Source organism: Mauremys mutica, chromosome 2 (genome assembly GCF_020497125.1).
Source record: "Mauremys mutica isolate MM-2020 ecotype Southern chromosome 2, ASM2049712v1, whole genome shotgun sequence".
Classification (NCBI taxonomy): Eukaryota; Metazoa; Chordata; order Testudines; family Geoemydidae; genus Mauremys; species Mauremys mutica.
In genome coordinates, this window is record NC_059073.1 from 250,156,312 (window position 1) to 250,181,400 (window position 25,089).

At 41.3% G+C, this 25,089-nt stretch overlaps 1 protein-coding gene across 8 annotated transcripts in view; it reads left to right on the forward strand.

The window, feature by feature from the left end:
- Positions 1 to 25,089, forward strand: part of CDK6 (cyclin dependent kinase 6) — a 180,068-nt gene that overhangs the window by 138,644 nt on the left and 16,335 nt on the right. For 7 of the 8 annotated variants that reach the window (XM_045003114.1, XM_045003117.1, XM_045003115.1 and 4 more), the window contains one exon: positions 603 to 712. In XM_045003114.1, the coding sequence (XP_044859049.1) occupies positions 603 to 712 (110 nt within the window). Of the gene's footprint in view, positions 1 to 602; positions 713 to 4,329; positions 4,413 to 25,089 lie in introns of all 8 variants that reach the window. The other variant, XM_045003118.1, reaches the window with a different exon arrangement.

Below are 25,089 nucleotides of genomic sequence, written 5' to 3' on the forward strand. Positions count from 1 at the left end.
GCCTGTACCTGTATCTAGGTCTATGGTGGGGAAACAAAGTGATAAATATTAACTGTCTGGTTGCTCTTTGTGAGCCCAATTTGCATTACTCACGCAGCCCCTAGTACATCGCAGTACCTATAAGACACAGTCCCTGGAGGACTGACTTCCGTAGAGATATGACAATTTACAATTTGTCTCCAGATCAGTAGATTTTAGAGAGAGAGAATTCAGGGAGATTTAGGTCAGTAGAATATAATTAATCATGTTGGAATTTGGTCAAGACACCACACTTAATATCCCTACTTCTGCAGAATATGCCATGGAAGCTCTAATAGCCATAAGTGAGTTGGGACTAGGTTTTTTGACTCATCTTTAAATGAGTGTACAGTGCCTTCTAATACCACGATTCAGAAGGAATAATCCCACCTATTGACTCCTCCACACCACTTCTGGCAGCACCTGGATTTTCCTAAGAGGACTGTCATCTAAGCAATGATCAAACCTGACCATCCTTAGTGTGTGAGACTGTACAAGTTTAAGACAAACTGGGTCACTGGACAACCCAGCTGGTATTTCTGCAATTGAATATTTCTCCTAATATGTTCCTCTTTGTTTTACAGGTTGTCACTCTGTGGTACAGAGCTCCTGAAGTTTTGCTTCAATCCAGCTATGCAACACCAGTTGATCTTTGGAGTGTTGGCTGCATATTTGCAGAAATGTTCCGTCGGAAGTAAGAAATATTGTTTTATCATCATTTTTTTAATGTGAAAATTGTGCAGAAATATACAGTACTATATATTGTAACACTGTATGCAGTAAAAGATTGGAAGCATTTTTTATTTACAGTTGGAACTGTAAAAGCCCATTATATATAAACTCAGGGTTGTGACTTCCATCTTGGATTCTTTTTTTCTGAGGAGTGAGTCTCCCACAGCCCTTTTTAAAACATTGTTTTCTTTTACAAAAGCACATGTGAACACTGTAACAAGAACATAACACCTGAATCCAGATGGCTGAGATATAGATAAGTAGGGCCTGAAGGGTCTATGGACAGAGGTCTATATTGTGAGGTTCTGGAAATAATTTGTTTTGAGAAAGGAAGGACATAGCCTTCCATACGGTCGTCTTACTTCTGGAGTTTGTGCTTTTTGAGTTCCAGATGTTTGCTTGTAGTCATCTCTTGGCATACTTGAGATCTGGAAAGTCACTGTAATGTCAATTTCTAGAAACAGACTGAGGTAGGAGTTTTTGAAGAATAAACTGTTTTGACAATGTCTAGGGTAATGTAGGTAGTAAAACTTCAATGTAGTCAGAAGTAAGACTTACTTTTGACTGATTCTGTTAGATTAACTATCAGTATTCTCTTGGCGTATTATACTTACTTGATCTTCTTATCCCATGTAATGCATTTTGGATGAAAACCAGAAACTACTGGAAGAATTATATGGTGTTATCATACAGCCTATTGGTGATGTGCCTACAGAAACCTCATACACCATTTTGGAACAGCTACTGTGAAATAAAATGATGTACCTTTTAAATAAATGAATATGAAAATCTAAAGGAAAATGGCTCACCTTTGAGCTTAAAAATGAATATTCCGTTTTTTACAAATTACAAAGGTGTAGCCACAGTACAAGGACCTCTAGAAACAAAAATGTGATAGCAATACCTCTTGACAAAGATGAATTTGCGATATATGAAGTTCAAAATGCTAGTTGAAGCCTTGCAAAAAGACTTTGGGATTTCACTGTTTATTAATGTAACATATGGAAAAATATTTGTTCTTGGGCTTATTGCCTAGTCAAATGGCCAGAGTAGATTTACTACACTCCACCCTCTGTGTGACTCATAAATGAGATCAGAAAATGAGAGAAAAGGAGAATGTGGATTTTAGGAGTTTCAGTTAAATCCTCCATTGCAACTTTTAGATACTAAGTTTTATTCCATATAAGGTTCACAATGACACTGATTTTTCCAAGATTTCACTTGCAGAATAAAAAAAAGTTTCATTTTTGCATTGACAATGAGTGTAAAACATGACAAACAACCAAACAGAGAACGCTTTATGATTTGCTCAAAAAACCTGTCATCTATTTTATAGCACTGTCCTAGATGAAATATTGTCTTGTATAAACCATATAAAATTGCCTTATGTGAACCCTATGAATTAAATTTTCATTTTTTATAACACAGCACTCACTCTCCAAATCCAAAAATCTAACATGATCAATTGAATTAGGAACAATTGTGCAAATTCAGATATTGGGTTAAGGGTAAAAAATGGCAGATTTTTAGTAGAAATAAGATTTGATTTGAAGCAGAGTTTGATACAACCAGGCCTTCTGTTGTCCCTGCCAAAGACAGGGTCAGTTTGACATTCTCAGTCCTAAATCTGGGAGACAGTCAAAAACTGTGTATGTCAGGAATCTGCCAAGTGTATATGTGCTACGTTGTTTAATTAGTAACATTATGATTTACAGATTAAGATATTTGAACATGCAGGAGCCCAACATATGTCATAAGCAGAATTTAAGGCTTCACTGTCATTAAACTGCAGTGAATAGCATTGAATATCTTCTTTATGGATTGTTGCATTAAGTTAATTTTGCAATAACCTTTGTATGATATATGTTGTCTTTTTAACATCCTTAATAAATTGCAAAAGAGAATCTATTCTACTGTGAACATGGTGGCAATAAACTGTAAAATTTTGCAAACTCCCATGTATTATTTCCAAAACATTCAATAAGTGAAGCAGCTACTTCTGCTGAAAAATAGCAGTGAACTTAGGTCACTACCCATCTGCTTTTCATCTGGCATTGAGGGGGTAAGAGTAGGAGAGTTGTTTTTGGTTTTTTTTAAGTTTACCTGTTGGTCCAGCATTCCAGCCATCCTTTTCTTTTTGCCAAATCACCAGAGACTTATTTTCTGTTCCTTCCCCCATTCTCGTTTGCTTTCACTTGAAAATGTTTTTAAACTTCTGTCATTTCTAACTGATGTTCTGATCTCTTTATATCAGCTGAGATTCTGATAGCCTGCCTTACTCATGTTGAGTGGTGTCTCATTCCCAGAATAATTTTTAAAAAGTTAATGGAACTATTTGTGTTATAAGATACTACTCAGTCTGAGTAAGGCTATCATACTCCACAAATAGTCCCATTGCCTTCATTGGAACCGTTCTGGGAATAGGATACTAACCAGAAGCAAGGCTATCAGAATCCGGCTCATAGTGCTTACAATGGCCCAAAGGCTGCAACAGACTGGTTGTGCTTGGATTAGCCAGAGTATAGGTCTCATTTCAGATTGGTGTGAATGAAATATAACTTTCTGCTGAATCAGCCTTAATCATAGATCAATAGTAGAGGTTTTTAATGTTTTGTAAGGCACTTCCCCATCGGCTCGAGTTCAAGGATATACACAAAACTTTGTGCCAGGCCTGGCACGGGTGATCTAAATTGCAAGTTATATGAGTAACAGCCTGTCATCAGTTAGAAAACTTTTTTTCGTCATTCCAGCTGAAATTATACAAAATTTTGATGTGGTTGCAGAAGTGGATATGTTTCAACAATAAAGCATCATGTAGCATAACACTAGCCACAAAGTACCATGCACCAGAATACCAGCTCATCTTTATCAATACAGTGCTTATTGCTTCCCTAGAACACGTGTTTCAGTGAAGGGTGAAGAAGGTGGTTGAAGAGTTTGTGGCCTAGTTGACCTGCACTCAGCGCAGACCCAGAGGGGAGGAGATGACAGAAGTGTACCTGTAACATGCTTGGGGTGAAATCCTGACCCCGTTGAACTCAGTGGTAAAACTCACATTGACTTTAATGGGGCAGAATTTCACCCTTGGTCTTTATGCCATAACGATTATTGGTAGTAGTTGTGTGCTGTACTGTGAGTCATTCTTCACTGAGTTCCCCTTACCACCACTTCTTACGTACACACATTATGGATTAACTCCTAGCCCCACTGAAGTCAAAGTGAGTTGTGCAGTTACTTCAGTGAGGCCAGGATTTCGCCTGATGTGTGTTGGTAACATAGGAATGGGATGAGTGGAGCCCATGTTCCTTTTTTAATCTTTGATACATGTGTCAGTAATAACATCTCCAGAGTCCTTTTTTCCCATATGGTCTCATTTCAGACCCATGCTAGTTCTTTTGTCAGATGCATCCCTGTGCTTGAGAATATCTGGTCACTGATTCCTCCCTTATCTTGGTGCGCACTGCACTGTAGATGTGGAACTGCTGGAGTATTTCAGTTTATTTACAGCCTTCCTGTATCTCTCTGCATAGTCAGCTCTTCCTCTCTTTGCAGATCTTACCCTAAAACATATCTTTCTAGGTTCCCAATTCAACTTGGGCAGATTTCTGAAATGCCACCCCGAAGCAGAGAGAGAACAGGGCCATCAGGTGCTTTTCAAAACGGTAAATATCAGAAAAGGTAAAAGGAGTAGAGACAGCAAGAGTGAAAGGATAAGAGAAAATAAGGAAAAGGGAGACATCTCTGATTGGATATTGAGGGGAGAGGATAAAAAAAACTAAGATGGTGCAGCATCCTAGGTAAAAATTAGCCATGCAAAGACATGTCTATGAATCCTGCTCAGAACTACCGGTTTCCCTGTAAAGTGGCAGACTCCTTAAATGAGGTTTAAGAGAAAACTGGTATCTTTATCATGCAACCAGTTTCAAACACAAAGTTTGAAATCATATTCTCTTGTGTTTTACAATAAAATTTAAACCAGCGTATCTACTGGACCAAGAGCACAAAAACACATTTAGCAAGTATCTGTTTGGTCTCAGTTAGGTATTGGTGGCAGAAAAACTTAAAAACAAAACTTGTTTTTTTGTTTTAGAAAAATAAAGGTGGACAGTGCTGCCTATAGTTGTAATAACTCCACAGCTCAATTTGCAACCTTTGAACCAAGGTATGATACAGTTTTGGCCTGAGTGAGTTTTTGCCATTTTTGGAAATTATCTTGCTTTGTTACAAGAATGATTTAAGTGCAAGTGCCATAAAAGTTCACCACAGACCAGAGCAACTGTACTGGGAGAAGGTTTCATCCCTTGGAAAGATCCAGTCAGCATTCAGTATTTCTGTACTCTGCACTTTTTCTCCTTTATTCCTCTGCCATTCATGTGCATATGGATGTGTGGGAGGCTGATGGTTTTTCCAAACCAGACCTAATGAAACAGGATTTTTTTTCCTCCCCAGACAAGTGGCCAGTCTATCAGAGAGATTTTTTTTCCAAAATTTCTACTGGACTCTTGGATTCATATAATCAAGACTGGCTGAACCTAGGCCACTAATTTAACCCTTTGTTTTCCCAGTCTGACAGGATAACAGTGACATCTTCACTGAAGCCCTACTAACAGACAAAGGAAAGGCAGAAGTGTGCACTGGTCCATGTTGTTTTAGTATGTTGACAAACAGTGTTTTCAGATCAATCCTAAATCAGTGGCAAAACTCCCACTGACTCTGGATACAGCACATATGCACATTAATGAAGAGAAGGAAGGGTGAACAATCAGAGTAAGTCTGAGGTTATCAAGCAGGAAAAAAAAGAGGTAAGAGGTCTCAGGACAGTGACATTGTCATTCAGGGTAGACAGACCCTACATAAAATATATAATGCTGCTGTTTAGCTCACATTTTCCTGCTAGGCTTTGCTGGATGATATCTTCTCAAGTGTCTACAGTTGGGCTGATTGATAGCCGTTAGTCAAATCCAGTAACCGTATCAGTCTGTGGTTAGAGATAAGTGTTAAGTGTGTGCCTGGCCATTCAGTTGTGGTTTTCCTTCCAGCTTCCAATCATGCCAGACTTTCATTCAGAGGAATAGATGCTGTGGGTAAGGGAAACCGTTGATAAACCATAGAAACCAAAAACTGTCACTAACCATAACAAAAAACAAAACCTGGACAGGGTGGGGGCAGGGGACCACTAGAAGCTATGTGAGTGCAGAGTTGAATTGGATTGTTAAACACAAGTATAGTATTGTGGTGGCTAATGCAATGATGATTTTTCCAGTGAAAATAAGAAGGCTCAAATAAAATGCCAACCTGATGTCTTCATTGTCTAGTAAATAGAGTTTGGGGTAGATTTCCACTGGCAGTTCGGTGCCAAATTCCCAGAAATTAGGCACCTAAACACAAAGTTGATGTGTACCTTTTGTTTTAAATAGTTGATGGAACCCCTGATATTTGGAGGGGAGAGGGGAAAAGTGAGAGCGGGTAAATGACCAATCTTGGTCTTAAAAAAGAGGAAAGAAAGGAAGGATGGTCTTGGGATTCCCTTTTTCCCCAGATGTCCAATCCCCCACTAAGAGTTGCTATTTCTGTCATTTGAACCAGGTATGGCCAGCAGCAGTTCTCCCACTGGGTGCTTTAAATTGGGGGAACAACCTTTGTGGTGACTCAGAAAGAAGACGCGAGGGAGGGGAACCTGACTTGCCATGGGCAAGAAAAGGTCAATGACCATGGGATGGGGGACCATAGGAAGAAGACCTAAGCAGCTGGTAGGCTGGCAGAGAGGACTGGAGACATCCTTCCCATTTTCAAAGAAAGGCAACAGTCTAGGGTGGGATTGCGGACTCCTGAGGGATCAAGGCCAGGCAGCAGGCATTGATACTAGCCTTGAACACTGCACCTGCCACCTGCTTGAGTTTAGCAGACCTGGAAAATGTCCTGTTGATCTTTAGGAAGCAGAAAAGAAATAGACCTAGTCTGACTTCAAAATAGTCTAACCTGACCTTCACTTTTTAAAAAAGTAATGGTCAGAGGAAAAAAATCATTCCAGCCTGTGACAGGGTGTATGGCTGCTGGCCAGAAGTCACTGGAGAAGGAGTGAACCCTTTCCCTGTGAGCACAGATATCTTCCTTGGACTCAAATATTTGAAGGTAACTAGTCCATTAACATTCTAATGGGGATGTGCTGTTGGGAGATGAGTCTGATACCAAGAGTTAGGGTCCTAGACGCTAATCTGTGCTTGAGGCAGCTCGGAACAGGGGAAGGGCAAAGAAGGTTGTATGCCTTATTTGTAGTCCCCTGTATTCTGGTGCTAGTCAGGAACAAGTTTAGTCCCAGCATAAATCACGGCAGCCTGAAGACTGCTCTAATTTACACCCAGCTGCAAATGGCTGTAAGAAAAACAGCTGCAGTGCAGAGGTTCTCTGATCACACCCCTTTTTTTCAGTTGCAGGCCCTATGCTGAGAAGGAGCAGTAGCAAGTTCTATGCCACTTAGGGATTCCCCCTATGAAAGGGATTTTCTGGTTGCTTTGCCAAGCAGTGAAGAGCTGCCAGACTGGGGTTCCAGAAACTGGCACATGAACTGCAGGAAGAAGGCTAAAACTGAGAGAATTATATATTGTACTGTACTGCTTCCCTCTCCGTAACTTGATGAAAAAGAGCCTCTTTATACATCTTTGGACTTCAGATGAGGGAAGCCCTGTAGGATTTGTGTTTGATCCTTAATGGAACAAAACATGTATATTTACTTTTCTGGTTTACAAGAAACTTCCACAAAATGTATTTAAACTCCAGATTGGTTGTCAGGATCCTTTCCTGCTTCACACAAACACCCTTGAAAGAAAAGAGAGAAAGACTTGATTTTAACTTTGGCTTACATTGTTAGCTTCCAGGTGCTTTTCATAGTCAAGTATCTGGTCAGAGAATTTGATCTAGACCAGGGATAGGCAACCTATGGCACAGGTGCCGAAGGCGACACACAAGCTGATTTTCAGTGGTACTCACACTGCCTGGGTCCTGGCCACCAGTCCGGGGGGCTCTGCATTTTAATTTAATTTTAAATGAAGCTTCTTAAACATTTTAAAAGCCTTATTTACTTTACATACAACAATAGTTTAGTTATATATTTTAGACTTATAGAAAGAGACCTTCTAAAAACGTTAAAATGTATTACCGGCACCTGAAACCTTAAATTAGAGTGAATAAATGAAGATTCGGCACACCATTTCTGAAAGGTTGCCGATCCCTGATCTAGACAGTTTTTATTGAATTTTCCAGAGAAAAATATAATAATTTCCTACCATTCATCAGCCATAAAAAATGTATAGCTCAGAAATATTTATTCTATATATGTCTCCTGTTTGCTTCTTTCCCTTGCAAGAGCTTTGCACTGGTAGCTCTCCATGTGTGTTCACCAAAGCTCTTAGATGTTCTTTATATTTAAAAAAAATCAGTAAATCTGCATCCAGAGAAGTGGAAAATGAAACAGATCCATAAAGGACCAGGGGATGGCAGGACTTTGACAGCATATAAGGACAGCTGAGCAAAACATAACACATCTCTGAAACTTTTTACCACTCTGTACCAAGTAAATATCTATCTGAACCAGAAGAGCTCAAAGTGCCTGGAGAAAGTATTGTGGAATTTGATGCTATGTAGATATTTATGACAATATCTTTTTCCACAGGCACTGCACTACTGTTTTGATCCAACTTCTCTCTAGAGTCTGGGACCTTTTCAACCACTGCGCTCATTCCAGTGGTAGGGCCAGTCTTGGGAGTCAATATATGTTTTACCTGATTAACAACTACAGTGTTTGGCCATTAGATATAAGCCCATGGAAGCAGTAAAAAAGGTTTAAAAAATACTTGTTATTGTAGGAGGTAGAATATGATTCTCCATGCAGATCCTTTCAGTGTCCCAAATCATTAAAATCCATAGGAGGGGAGGAAATCTCCATAAGAATCCCAGGCAGCGTTCCTCCCACATAGTCATGCTATGAACTATTTCATAGGATATTGTGCACCCAGACCTGGCAAATCCTTGGGAAGCACAGGAGTCTGGGGCCAGCCACATGACTCATGTACACCCCTCACTCAACCACTGCTCCCCCCTCCTGGCCAGTCTTCTCCTCCGTCCCCTGCACAGACCATAGCTCTAATGTCCTTTGCAGGGTCCACAGGATGGTGCAGTGTATGTGCACATGCCCACATACACCATCATACATATTTCATCCTCAGGGCATGATCCATGCATGACACTCTTCCGCATGCATACAGCTTAAGGGGAGATGTTTATACCAGGCCAAAGGTATTACCTGCTCTAAGCTAAAAATTAGCAAGTTGTTGGAAACCCCATTGTTCAAATCACATCAGACCATGTTAAAAACGGTTCCATTTTTAAGACAATTCAAAGTTATAGTCAAGCTTTTTAGGTGTCTATATGCCTGTTAAAACTACTACTGCAATGCCCTCAGGTACAGTAGGAATAATACTTCTAGTTGCAGTGTTTTCAGCTGTTTACGGTAGAACACTATGGTAAGGGTGACCCGTTCAGAAAGAAAACTTGTTGAAATAATAGTTTCTCTTCAGTGCAAAGAGTCAGCTGTTGAAAGTCACTGAGAGCATTGTTTCTTGGCACTGGGGCCATGAGGAAAAGGTGGGTCACAGGCTGTTGGACATCAGGGTGAAGCCAAAATCATCCCTTTAAAAAAAGTAGCAAAGAATCCTGTGGCACCTTATAGACTAACAGACGTTTTGGAGCATGAGCTTTCGTGGGTGAAAGCTCATGCTCCAAAACGTCTGTTAGTCTATAAGGTGCCACAGGATTCTTTGCTGCTTTTACAGATCCAGACTAACACGGCTACCCCTCTGACCCTTTAAAAAAAATTCCCTTTCGTTCATTCGCCTCTCTTAGGTACTTATATGACTTTTATTACCATAGTGTCTGAGCAGCTCACGACATCCCAATGAAGTAGGGAAGTGTTATGATCCCAATTTAAAGATGAGGGACTGAGGCATACACAGAGACACTAAGTGACCTGACCAAAGTCGCAAAGGAAATCCATAGCAAAACAGTGAATTTCCCAAGTCCAGGCCTGAACTCTAACCCTGAATCCACCTTCCTTTCTATGAGCCAGGGTAAGAGAAAGGAAAGACAAGATCATGCCTTCCTCCTCCTGTGGCTGCGGTCTCAGAACCCACATTCCCAGCATCTCAGCTCTGAGGAAGGCACGGCTGACACTGAGGCACTGAGCAACTCTAGGATGTTGGCCCCCAGTCTTACTGGCCCATCGTCTTACTGGCCCATGTTCCCAGTAGGCAGGTGGAGTCAGCTCAGTGACAGAGATCCTTTTGTCAGCCTGTTTTTTTTCCAATCTGCTGTCACATTTCTTACTTGTTATATTTGGTGATGACTGTCGCTATTAATGATACAAGGTCTGGTCAAGTACATTCTTTGACAGAATGTTGGTTATCATGACTGAAGCTTGGCTTGGGATCTGTAAGATCTTGGGCTCCCTGTAGAGGCTAGCTGGGGCTCGTCTCTCTCCGAGGCAGCAGGGAACCACACCGCCTCACTACCTTTCGGAATAGCTCTTGCAGGGAATTAGTCTGGCCATGGGAGTCTTCCTCTGTGGCCTTAGTAAAGGTACAAATAAACACAGTGAGCCTAGGCCCTGGGTCAGGGCGGGGCACTGGTGAGTCAGGTGCCCAGGCACCCAATACAACACTGTTTTGGATTGGCCGTTAGGCCCGCCTTTCGCAGGGATCTCAGGACCACGGCTATGCACTCCAGGTGGTCCTCCCACTGGTGACGGTAGACTACGACGTCATCTAAATACGCCGATGCATAGTCTTGATGGGGCTGTAGAAGGCAATCCATTAGTCATTGGAACATCGCTGGGGCCCCATGTCCCGTTGGGGTGGCGAACATCATCTCCTTAGAGATGGGGTCGAGCGGGATCTGCAGTACCACTTACTGACTTAAAAATCCCTTACTGAGGTTGAGGGTGGTGATGAAACAGGCCTCCCCTAGGTGACCGAGCAGTTCATCTACACGGGGCATAGGATATGTATCGAACCTTGAGATCACGTTGACCTGCCGGAAGTCTTTACAGAAGCGCCGTGTTCCATTGGGCTTGGGTACCAAGACCACTGGACTGTGCCACTCACTTTGCGATGGCTCAGTGACTCCTAGGGCTAGCATGGCCTGTACTTCCTCTTCGACTTCCTGCCGCATTCAGTGTGGCAGAGGCCTGGGCATCTCCCGGATTATCTTCCCCGGTTCGGTCTGGATGGCATGATGGACCAGGGTTGTGTAACTGGGTAGGACCGTGACAGCCTGCAGGAGACATTGAGCCTGCTTTCGCTGCTCCTCTGTGAGCGTGTCGCCAAGCTGGGGGCCTGCGGGGTCCTCTGTCAGGAGTTCGCGGGGACCCAACTCTGGTTCCGGTGGGTAAGGGTTAATGAATAGGCCCTCCTGCTCCCACCATGTTTTCAATAGATTCACATGATATCGCTGGGTCTTCTCGCACTGGTCAAGCTGGTGCGGGGCAGGTCGGGACAGTCCTCGGGTTTTCCGCAGGCTGCTGTGCTTTCCCAATGGCTGGATGCGTCTGGCCTCCCCGGCAGCTGCTTCCCCAGTGAGCCCTGAGGTCAGGCCTTTATACTTCTGGGGCAACACCTGACCCTCTCGGGGGCGGACTCAGAGCTCCCTGGCTCTGCCCACTCTGGTGTCTGTAGGGGCTCGTCTCTCTCCAGGGTGGCAGGGAACCACACCACCTCACTACACTCCCTAAGAGCTAGTTTTTTTCCTGATCCTTTCTCAAAAGGAAATGTCAGTATACTGAAACCCTGACAATAACTGCTTTGCATCAAACGTCACTCCTCAGCCAGTGATATGCAGGGCATGCATATCCAGGCAATCCCTTGTTCTCCCTGAACTTTTATTAAAATAGTGTTTATCTACCTACATGAATCCTCAGCGTGTCTAATATTTTGAAATTTTAAACCATATCCATGAAGGACCGTATTTCCATTCAGACCCTGGATCAAAATTTCATGATCTCATTCTTACTGAGAAATAGATTAGGAAACACAAATCACTGACTTCTCTCTCTTCCCCTTCTACCTCCTAATTCTTCCCTGATCTCACATCCCAGCGAACCCCACTGAAGTCTCTCACACAGAGACCTGTACAGACAGACAGCCATAAATATGAGAGAGCTGTATTGATTTTTCTTTCATAATCTATTTCACCTTGAAATTGAGATCAATCAGTCTATCTATGGGTCACCCCTCTGCCTAACAGTAGTAGAATTTGTGGTTTTGCAGGTCAGTTTCCCCCAGAGGAGAAATCAGAAATGTGGAGTATTTTCACAGTACCACTTGTTTGTTTACACTATATACATCTGGAACAGAGACAGTCACAAACAGCACGCAGCAATCCTCATTTTCAGGAATCTCAGACCAAACATGAATGCTTAGTTCCCAGGAAGCAACCCTGTACCAAGAGTTGACTATGGTTAGGAAGATTAAGGCAGAGAGCTCTTGCTGCTTGCAACAGCTCCCCAAAAAAGAAACTACAGCACAGAAATAACAACAATACAGCCTTTCTTCAAAGTGTACACTGCTTGCACACTCAGAATTTGCAGGGCTATGTTTAACAGCCTCATCTGGTAACTCCCAGAATAACAGTATATACATACAGGACTGTCAAGTATCAGAGGGGTAGCCGTGTTAGTCTGGATCTGTAAAAGCAACAAAGAGTTCTGTGGCACCTTATAGACTAACAGAAGTATTGGAGGATGAGCTTTCGTGGGTGAATACCCACTTCGTCGGATGCATGTAGTGAAATTTCCACTACATGCATCTGACGAAGTGGGTATTCACCCACGAAAGCTCATGCTCCAATACTTCTGTTAGTCTATAAGGTGCCACAGGACTCTTTGATACAGGACTGATGATTAACAGTTCTCTGCATGCCGGTGCTAGCCCATTGGGGGCCCTAAGCAGGAATATTTGGGGGGGGCCCAACATGCATAACATATACTAATAATTAATAGGGGGCCACCTTGAGCTGCTTGGGGCCCTAAACGCTTAGTCTGCTTATGCCTAGAGTCTGCTCTGGTTCTCTGAACCAGCCAAACCCCAGGTACACTTTAATCACGAAAGAAAGTTTTAGAAAAGAAATAAAACTAAACTATCATGTGTGGTCCAAGGAAGCTGGGATTGTAGAGTCCTCCTTACCTTCCTCTCTGCCTGCCCTCTTCTGGGTCATCAAATGATGGAAGTTTTGTTATATTAGGGCCTTCAGGGCCTTGGACATTGCACAGGATCTGACCCACTATTATAAAATATAGGAAGCTTTTTTTGTGGATTAAAATTGAACTACAGGCAGTAGGTTTATGTTATGACTCAGTTTCCTTAGAATTGAAGATGGTTAAAAATAAAGTTCTCAGTATTATTGGCTACATTACGTGTGTTGATTATAAACAACTGAGCAACTTAAAATGACTTTTTGTTTCCAAATGGTTTGAGTTCACTCAGCGCGTAAAGAAGTAGGTGGAGCAAGTCTTTACAGTAACATTGACTTTTTTGGTGTTCAGTTAGGCCCCCTTGGCAGTGTTGAATAGTACTCTGATGCTGTAAGAATGCAGACATACAAGCATGACCATAGAATCACTAAGCCTGGTAGAGGATCTGCATAAAGCCTCTGTATAACATACTTGCCATCCAAAGGCAGAGGTGCTGTTCCTTCTGTGAGCAGGACTCATATTTTATCAGTCACCATTTTAAAGGGATACTGTGAACCTGGAATTAAAGAAACTGACTAATAGTTAAATAATGCTAGTTTCTCATAGAGCACTTTTGAAATAGCATGTGAAAAAAATTGTAATGCCTTCTTCTTTTAAGGGTTTTTCTGCTGCCCTTCTGGTGAGTGCCTCCCTTCCTCTTTTTCAAAAGAGAAATTTGGGGCTGAGAGCAGCCAGCCAAACATGTTCAAGCCTGGTCCAGTGGTTAAGGTCCTAGCCTAGAATTTGGGAGACCAGGGTTTAAGTTCCCATGTTGGCAAGTCACTTAGCCTCTCTGTACCTAAGTCCCCCATGTGTAAAATGGGATAATAGCACATTTCTATCTCACAGGGGTGTTGTGAGGATATATCCATTAATGATTGTGAGGTGCTCAGATACCGTGGTGATGAGCACCATATAAGTAGCTCAGACAGAAATGTGCATGCCTTGAGATGAACCATTATGCCAAAAGTTAATGGATTTTTGCCATTGACTTACCAGGAACAAGGATTGGGCTCAGCCTATGGTAGGATGCTAGGGAGAAGGAGGTGGACAGGGCAAAATATGTCCCAAAGTAATGAAGCACGTTGCATGTCACCATTAAAATACAAGCGAAACAAACTACCTGTTTTGTGATGTGGCATTTATGTATATACTGTGTGTCAGAGAAGTGGAGACTGCATTACAACCATAGCTCTGTGAGCAGTAGCTGCATCAGGAATTCTGTCTACTGATTTTTTTTTCTTTTTAAAATAAAATCTTACTTTTTGTTGTCTTTGTTTTGGCCAGGAACCAGTGGAAAAGGATAATTTAATGAAAAATCACTAATGGATGAATGATTTTAATAATGGTAGTGCTTCCTATATAAGATACTCTATATTATAGTGCTGCCATATGTCAATGTGTGTCTGTGTGAGTATTCCTGCCTGTGCAGTCTGAGTAACAGAAGTGAACAACACTGGATAATTTATTATTTAGAACAAATGCATCTAGCTTAAATTCTAATAGACCTTTGAAAACTATATTAGTTTTCATTATTATCATTGCTGTAAAAACTTACCAACCTTTAATAAGCATCTTAATTTTGTCTGCAGGTGTTTATTAATTCACAGTAAGCCAGGACAGCTGCTACAAATTAAAATATTTTTTTCACACCATCCATCTAATTCACTTTCATGTCTTTTGAGATTCAGTCTCCACAGCTGGAGAAAAAGTATAAGTTGAAATTTCACCTCTTCTCAAGTAATAGTTTGCTATTTAGTGCTGAAACTATATTCTGCTGCCTTTCTTGTCTGAAGGGTGCTAATCCCCTTTAAGAAATTCTTTTCTGATCAGCAGTCTTTTATTACAGTCAGTTTTTGTTTTACTTAGCCTGTTTCAGATACAAAACTGTGAAGGAAACTTTGTGCAGTAGGTGCCACTGAAGATCACCCAACCCAAGCCACAGAGTTCAGAACATGTACCTAGTGCCCTGTAGTAGCAGCCATGGCCCAGCTGTGTAGACACCCTGATCATTTGGTGCTGACAATTGTGTTTCCCAGCCATGTAATGTTTTCTTTCAGAACAAATTCCTTTTCCCCAGGATTTAGCCCTTTTTGGTTTTGTAAACCTGTTTTCTTTCTACTTGATGTATCATTTCAAATTTGGGAGTTTGACCTTTTTCAGTAGTGTGAATATCCTATCTCTTAGGTCTCAAACGTCACCACTAGAGCAACTTGCAGATTCCCACTTTACCCCAATATTACAAATGACAGACGATTTTTTCCCGTAGTATGTCCTATAGGTCATTTGTTCCTAACACTACCCAGCTCCAGAATTTCCAAAAATGCCATGACAACATTTTAATCAAATTGATGTGCTCTGTTTTATGATGTAATGTGCAGTGATGGCACCAGGGAACTACTTTGTATCAGTTGTCCCTTCCTGTGATTTTTAAGTTAGGTATTTATCCTGTAAGTTTGGGAAAGATACCTTTTCTGCTTAGCTGTCTGAAGCTCCTAGCGCAGAGTTGGCAAGATAGTAATCATAATGTTTTAATAATAAAGCTAGAGGATGAGCTTGGATGTTCATTTGCCAGGCACCTGTCTTATACTGAGATCACCGATTTATAATATTTCCATTTGGTTTCACTTACTTGCCTTTGTCTTGGTTTAGAAAGACTGCAGGTAGGTAACAGTTAATTCCCTTCATGCTATCATTAGTGTGTGCAAAGACTTTCAGCTGATACAGCTATGAGTAGGCTGGTATGTATTTGGTTAAGGAGAGTTTATTCCATGAGAAACTGACCTAATGGCACTAAATCTTCTCTGTCTAAAAGTTTCCCATCACAGCAATCTGATTAGAAATATTTTAAATTGGTGAGGCCAGAGTTGGATTTAAATTAATGCCTCAAAATTGAAAAGCCATTATATATCCATGGATTCAAACTATTCCAGGATTTTAAAAAAAAATCTCAGGACAACATCCATATTAATAACTGATTTTTAGGCCTATAAATGTAGTTACCATTAACTGATGAGCTTTCAGGGCTTCATCTCAGCATTGAAAAAGCAGTCATGAACCCACAATAAATTAACCATAGTTCTCTACCTCTGAAATTGTGATTTGATTGGCTTTGCCCAGTGGGATTTTGTACAAGTTAAAGGAGTAGATATTTCATGTTCAAGACAAATTTATTACTCCAGTTGGAGTAGCTGCTGTAGCACCAGAAACACAGTTAAAGACTAACCCATGTATGGTACCTGGCAAGAACTGTCCCTAAGCCTGAGCTAAGCCTTTTGTTGACGTAAAGGATATGTTACACTGCAGCTGGGTGCCTGCTTCCCAGCATGGGTGGACAGACACATGCTAGCTCCACTCAAGCTAGTGCATTAAAAATAGCAGTATGGCCACAGCAGCATAGGCAGCAGCTCAGGCTAGCAGCATGGGTACCTACCCAGAGGGTCATGTGTGACTGTACACGGATGGGTGGCTTGAGCCCATTGCCCATACTACCCTGGCCACACTGCTATTTTTAGCATACTAGTTCAAGCAGAGCTAGGGCATGTCTGTCTACCAGCACACTCCCAGCTGCAGAATACATTTACCCAGAGACTTTTAAAAAATATAATATCAAAGATCACTGAGATCACTATCACTTTAATCCCATTTTTACACAACCAGCTGTGAATCAAATGTGCAATGTGTAATTTTGAATCTTGTCTGCTAGATCCATTAATTTAGAAATAAATTCTGGTTGTGGAGAGCTGTGGGACTGTAAAGAGTGGGGAACACCTCCAGCGCTGGAGTGCTGTGGAGGAGGGCCTTACAGCTGTTCAAGGTATGCTTGGGAAACATGCTGTACAGTGGCTCTTAGTACTGCACATCTTTAAAAATGTCGAGCCAGTGCTTCCGCATCACAGGTGCTTGACAGTTTCCTGATGGATGGAAGTCTGTGAAACAGGGCCATGACTGAACTCATCACATACCCCTGGGGGCTGGGTTGCTTCACACAGTACTAGCCTTCTTACAATTTCGCTTAGCACTTTGCAGACAAATTTTGACTGTCTCCTGTGTGGGTGAATTGGAAAGGAAGGAATTCTCAGTGTTCTCTCTCTGTTCTAAGCTATCCACCTTAATATAAGTAATATAATTAAAACTTTAAATCACAGATGTGCAAGAACTACAAAGAGGCATAACAGCTTTAGAGGGCACAAATCAAAAAAGGAAATAAAATACATATACGAGCAAGAAAAGAATATAGAAAGCTAAAGTAGTGTTCTCAGGAAGAGTTGGATTAAATCATATGTGTCATATCAGTAGCTCTATTTGATGCATTTGAGTGACACAAAAATGCAGACGCCTACAGTTCAGATGCACATTCAGACATGAAACTGCTGGCTCATAATAGGTAAATGTAATTTGAATCAGTGTTTGTAGAGAGGTGAGGGAATGACACACATGTAGTTAAAAACATTGTTGTGGAAAACTATTAGTGCAAACTAGGGGTAAAGCTTCTGCTTCTACCCTTAGCAGAGACCATGCATTATTTTACCCTTTCCCATTTTCCAAGGTCAATTGTGTATGCACTTCCAGAACTTGGTTCAAAAATTGGGGCAGTTTTCAAAATGCTCACTGAGTTGAGATAATCACTTCAAAAGCCCTGGTGAAATAAACCTACAAATCTTCTGGAGAAGCAGATGCCCACAGATAAGAAAACAGTGATGTTTGTGATAGGGAATAAATGAAGGACGTTCAACCTATCAAGGCTCTTCCATTTAAAAAAAAAAGAATGTTAAAAGATGGATGTTAAAGTAACTCTGCTTGAGGAACAGATGAGAACTACCTAGGTTAGAGAGTATTCTGAGAGCAAATAAATTCTGCACTCATCTTGCTCATAATTTTTGTCAGGCATACTCTTCCCTCACCTTTAAAATACAGTCCTTTTTTTCTTTTTGGCTTCACTCACCCCATAGGCTTATAGGGCTTGATACTGTACCCTTTAAAGTCAATGTTAAAGCTCCCTTTGACTTCAGTGGTGCAGTCTCAAGCACATAGCCACCTTCATTCAACTTTGAGGGCATCTGGAATTTTGAAGTATGATACATGAGTGAAAAACACCAACCAACTGTTGTTAGCACCCACGACAAATTCTCCCCTTGCCCACCCCTAAGGGCAACCTGAAAAAGAGATGTTTTTTCCATTTAAAATCTCTCTTCTTCTCTTTACTGTATTTTTACTTACTGATTGAATCTAAATGGGAGAATATCATTAGCTTATTTGTAGCACTGTACATGGTACTTCTGTTCACTTTCCTTTTTAGCAATGCTTCCTTTTTAAGTCACCACTCAAAGGGAACATATATTTCCATTGCTTCCATCGCCACATTTCTCATGATTAATGCATTATTAACCTTTACAATTCTGGCCTTATCCAGGTGGCCAGCCTCTGTGTTCAAATCATGCACCTGAAAGTTCACCGTCTCTGGATAATGGAAATAGTGGTGGCAGAAGCTTTGCAAACCTTTCATAATGAAACTCAAACCAAGGAAAGCTCACATGATTTCTGATTTTGTTACAAACCAGTAGGATTCCCTCTCTGTTTCCATGGGTTATCTGTACCTACAAGTAGCATCCTCCATCTTGATGTCAGCAGTCTTCTGGGGAGCCAATGGCCTCCAGACTCATTTTTAGCAGTTTTGGGTCTCTTCTATGCTAGCCTATGTAGGTTTTTATACGGTGCACATCACCAGAGTATCTCAGCACCTCTCTGGTTTGTGCTCCTGGAATGTCACTGAACAATTAGCTAGCTCATTCCCCCACTATCTTCCATTTTGGGGGTAGATGCCCCATCAGAACATAGCATCTTCAGGAAAGTGTGCTGCTTCCCCAATTCAGGCAGAATTCCTGTGGGGTTCTGTGACAGTTGCTTGTGCACACATCTAGGGCCTGGATTTTGGTCCTTATTTTTTCAATTAATTTATTTCATTTTAAATATGAACTGGGGGTAAATTTAAGACATTGCAGCACCTGAAAATCTGCAGCAGCTTTTTCAGAAACAAACCACTGCACTTGACCTGCAACCACTTGCTAGATCTCTTTAGAACTCTCTAAGTTCACACTTGTGAGAATCTCTAGCTCTTCCAAGACTTTGGGCTTCTTTCTGTTTTCTCACTGGTTTAATACTGATGTAATTCCAATGATCTCAGTGACATAACTCCTGATTTACACCACTATAAGTGGGATTGGAATCAGGCCCAATGCTATTTCACTTAAAGAAGGGTACATATTGGTAAAGAATTTTGTGCTGTTGGTGTTAAAGACCAAACTGAGAAAGTCAAGATGGCAGACCAGTGTCTCTCAAATGTAAGTTTGGCTGTCACCAGTCCTTAAATTTGTAATGAAAGAGATACTGAGGCTTAAGCAATTAGGAGCCAGGGCTCAAGCAATTTTTTTACTTTAATAACTGATGCAGCAAGCCCAGAGGTGCCAGGATTAAACCCTGGCACAAATTAAGGACTGGCTGTCACCCAGCATATACCTACCCCATGTCAGCTTTCTTTATCTATGGGGACTGTATGTTCCTTAGAACACCTGCGTAACTTGTGATCAAGCATAATAAGTTGTATATGAAGTAAGTCCTTTCCATGCTGTGTCTTGTACTCACCCACACAGAGATATTATTAAAGGGAGAGGAGAGGGAGAAGTACCAAAAATGTTACGTTTAAAATGAGAACTCAGAATTGCACAACAGCTGAGGCAAGTCACTTGTTACTGGAAGTGGGTAACTGTCCAGAGCATGCAAAGCTTTCAGCTGTGGCCTGATTTCAGAAAGTAGTTTTTACACTCCTTTGCAGTTATATTACTGATCAGAGGCTGCAAGAATCTTCCTCCTTAAAATATATTTTTTTTCTGTCGTACCTTGCTTGAGTTTCTCTTTTCACATCTGCAGTACAAATGCCTTTGTGGGATCCATAGAAGAGGGAGAAGGACCCACTGTGCATGGGGTGGAGAGAACGGCTTGGAGAGGGACCCTTCTCTGCATGGGTCTCTGAGGGACATTCAGGTTCAAGTGCTTTTCAGATGGCTTTTGATTTAGTTCTAGTGTTTAAATTCTAAAATGAAAATATTTCCTTCTTAACAAACTACTAATAATCTGACAAAAATTAGTATTTTCCAGGTACTCACATTGTTAGGCATGCAGCAATTCTCCAAAAAGGGCCAAATTTTTGGAGTTTAATGTACACACCCTACACAAGGAGCTGCAGGCGGCCGTGCAAATATAAACAAACTGTCTGGCAACCCGCCGGTAGCTTGCCCTGGTGGGCCGCATTTGGGCCGCAGATTGCCCATCACTGCCCTACACACACCCACATCATATATCGTTTGGATGTTTATTTTATGTACTGTGACAAAGTTCCTCCTCTACCTTGGTGGGTCCTGCGCTTATTGGCGGATTTGCTCGCCTCACAGATCTTCCCCTCTGGTGGAACCCACAGTCTGGGTCAACTCCTCCTGTGTCTGATCAGGAGTTGGGAGGTTTCGGGGGAACCTGGGCCCGCCCTCTACTCTGGGTTCCAGCCCAGGGCCCTGTGGATTGCAGCTATCTATAGTGCCTCTTGTAACAGCTGCATGACAGCTACAACTCCCTGGGCTACTTCCCCATGGCCTCCTCCAAACACCTTCTTTATCCTCACCACAGGACCTTCCTCCTGGTGTCTGATAATGCTTGTACTCCTCAGTCCTCCAGCAGCACACCCTCTTACTCTCAGCTCCTGGTGCCTCTTGCTCCCAGGTCCTCACATGCGCACCACAAACTGATTCTAGCAGCTTCTTGATTGGCTGCGGGTGTTCTAATCAGCCTGTCTGCCTTGTTTCCAGAAAGCTCCTGATTGTTCTGGAACCTTCCCTGTTACCTTACCCAGGGAAAGGGGACCTACTTAACCTGGGGCTAATATATCTGCCTTCTATCACTCTTCTGTACCCATCTGGCCTGACCCTGTCACAGTACCTTTAGACAAGGTATGATGTGGAGCTGTCAAGTGGTGCTGTAAGCCTGTTGGTTAGGTGAAACAAAGGAACCCAAAATGACAACATGTCATTTTTTGCACAGTCCAAGAAACACTGCAACATGACTATGACTACAGTTTACGTTAATTTCAACACTGTAACATGGTGCTTATTAGTCAAAGTTGCCAAATGACAATGTAGTAAACGGTTTTTATTGGTTTTACATGGGCAAGAATATTTTTTTCAGAAATTATTAAGCTGTTTAGCATACAGCAAAAATGACAAATATCAACATTAAATGTTGATACTTTATACTAACATTAAATGTTTTCACACTGCATATCTTTAAATGTCAAAATATCTCATACAGTTGTCAACCTTCCAGGATCATCCTGGAGCCCCCAGGAATTAAAGATCAATCTTTAATTAAAGATTACGTCATGTGGCAAAACCTCCAAGAATACGTCCCACCAAACTTGGCAACCTTACTCACAAATGATTATAATAGTTTTCAATATTTTCAATTTAAATTTGCTGACCAGATCAGTCTCACACTGAAGGTTCTGCACCAGTAGCAGTAGATTGCATGCCCACTACTGTGTAGTGGGTAGATAAAAATGTATGTGAATTCCTAATGCATCTCCTTTTGTAAGCTTTTGTATGTACAATATTGCCTTTACTTTGCCTGGCAAAAGATTTTAATTTGTAACTGCCCAGGCATTACATGAAATATTCTAGAAACTAGCCTTTTAATTCAGTGACATTTATACACAGGTCAGTATTAGTGTTAGAGATGACAATACACAGCTTTGTATTATGAAGATGCAAAAGCTTTCACAGAAAGAAGTGGCCTGACAAGAAGTCGTGAAGACAAAGTCCACAAACAAGTCCTTGCCTCTGCAATGAAGAGGGACGATGAGTATGTTACAGCTCTTACCAGTCATATCATCAACCATATGACAAACAATTTGACTCTGAATTGCATCCAGAGTTGCTTATCAACATATCTACTGTATAGCATGTAACATCAGATGTACAAGATTATCTACTGAAAATAGCAGATGCTGGTGAAGAACAAGTGCAGAGATTTGTGAGAAGTGCACTTGATTCTAATGGGACAAGTAGCTTTTTCAGCCATGTCAAGAAATCTGGCATCAAAACATTTGCTGACCTGGCCAAGAAGAACAAGGAGGGACAATCACAGCAGCTATCAGTCCAAAAATTGTTTTCTGCACAGCCCTGTCCTTAGCAAGATACAGAAATGATGTTCTCCCCAGAGAACTGTGTACATGTCAAGGCAGTGAAGACTGGCTACCCACGCACTCTTGACAGAGATCGTAATGATGAACAAGATGACAATAATGATGTTGACTAGAAATGTCACCAGCATTATTACATTTCAATGATATCTGTACAGAGTTATTAGATTTTGTCTTACCCTTTAGATTGTTGTTGTGATGCTTTGAGGTCACAAAGAAATCCAACTTTCTGTCTTTAAGTAATACATAGAGTCATTAAACCAATCGAAACGAATGGAACTATTTCAAAGTGGTCATGTTTATGTGCTGATGGTGTCATTGTTTATCCCTGTTTCTATGGTAATAGCACCACTTGACAGCGCAACATCATAGCTCACCTTAAAGTAGATATTATAAGCTTTGAAATTGTGTGTGTGTGTGGAGAGAGGGTACATTAAGTCAACAAGTCAGTGGTGTCTGCCACTCGCCTATTTGTAACATGAAAAGAAACACCCACTGTTTAAATATATCTCTGAATTACAGTTTCTGTAGCTGGGCAGATTTCCCAGGAGATTCAGGATCCCTTGGCAAATGTTTCTTGACCTTTCCTTTCTTTCTTTGCAGTCATCTTATCTCCCTCCAACACACATACAGGCTCCTAAACGGCTAAACCTACCTCCACAACCGTACTGGGAGAACTAAGTTCCCAAATCCCTAGTCGTACCCTCATGGACTGCCTCTTTTGGGCTATATCCCTTTCATTTACATATCTCTCTCTCCACTATGTCATGTCACCCAATTTCCTCTGGACTTCCTCTTTTTAATTCCTCTTCTGTCATCCAGTCACCCACTATCAGCTCTGAACCTGCTGCTCTTCTTCCCAACACTTCCTCATGCCTCGTCATTAGCCCTTATCCACCCTACATGCCTGAGAATGCAAAGATCACCTGAGACTGGAGATGTACAGTCTTTTATGCTCACTGTGCTCTTATGATTTTAGGGAGCATCTATATGACTTAACTTTTCAAAGATTACATTCCACAGCTAGATTTTGGCCCCAAGAAATGTGAGTAGATTTGCAGTATACTCAGTCAATAATTAGGAAACAATCTCCATAGATTTTTGTAGAGATAAAGAAGATTGTGATAGGTGCTCAGCTACTGAGTAGTCACCATGCTGTACTAACAATGACAGAATCCAGATATCAGCCTTTGGATGTTAATTCTCTTGCATCTCATGTATCTGGCTCCTGGCCCAGTTTTGTAGGCAGTTGTGTTGGCGGTTCTAGAGCTACCCCCATGGCTCTGCAATGTGTTTGGATTAGAAATGGAAGCCTTGACTACTTTTTTCTCCTTGATCCTATTTTCCATTTCTTATACATCTTTTTATATCTGTTTTATTCAAAGATTAACACCTCAAAGTCAGAAATTGAGAAGTGATTTCCAGTGGGATAAACTAGTTTAAATGCATTGGCTCCTAATGTGTGGTACTCAAGATCAGTCATTGCCAAGGAGCATATAAAAATCTCCTTTGCTTTCTCTATGCTGGTGGTTTTATTGTTACAGGGAAAACAAGTATTTTCCTCAGGTCTATAAAGCAGTATAGTCTAAAGTCTAGAAGCAATCCAGCCTGTATACACTTAGACCACATTTATCTCTGGGGTGCAACTCCATGACTTTGTATGCACTCCTTGTGACATGTCAATGGAGTTTAGACCAAGAATGAATTTGGCCACAGGAGATTTTCTTATGATCTGTTAACACTTCAATTTTCACTGAGCGGCAGCTGATATAAAGAGCAGCATGTACACAACAAAGCTCTCAACCTTTAGAGAGCAGGTACCCAGCTCAGATGGACAAAGTGTTCAATGCAAGTGAACAAAATGTGTGACTTTGTGAGCCTTGGAAAAGCAAACGAGCATAGAGTTGGTGAATGGTGAAATCTTTCTTGTTGTTATACTTAGACTTCTGTAAGGTGTTTGAGTTAATACAGCATGACATTTTGATTAAAAAAACTAGAACAATACAAAATTAATATGGCACACATCAAATGGATTAAAAACTGGCTGATAGGTCTCAGAATGTAATAGTAAGCAGGGAATCATTGAGTGTTTTTCTAGTGGGGTCCTGCAGGGACTGGTTCTTTGCCCTATGCTATTTAACATTTTTATCAATGACCTGAGAGAAAACATAAAATCATCACTGATGAAGTTTGCAGATGACACACAAATTGGGGGAGTGGTAAATAATGAAGAGCACAGGTCACTGATTCAAAGTGAGCTGGATCCCTTGGTAAAATGAGCGCAAGCAAACAATATGCATCTTAATAAAGTTAAATGTAAATGTATGCATCTAGGAACAAAGAATGTAGTTCCTACTTATACGAGGGGGGACTCTATCCTCGGAAGCAGTGACTGAAAAAGATTTGGGGGTTATGGTGGACAAAGAGCTAAACATGAGCTACCAATGAGATGGTGTGGCCAAAAGGGCTAACGCAGGGGTAGGCAACCTATGGCACAGGTGCCAAAGGCGGCACACGAGCTGATTTTCAGTGGCACTCACACTGCCCAGGTCCTGGCCACCAGTCCAGGGAGCTCTGCATTTTAATTTAATTTTAAATGAAGCTCCTTAAACATTTTGAAACCTTATTTACTTTACATATAACTATAGTTTAGTTATATATTATAGACTTATAGAAAGAGACCTTCTAAAAAGGTTAAAATGTATTAGTGGCACACAAAACCGTAAATTAGAGTGAATAAATGAAGACTCGGCACACCACTTCTGAAAGGTTGCCAACCCCTAGGCTAACGTGATCCTGGGATGCACAAACAAGGGAA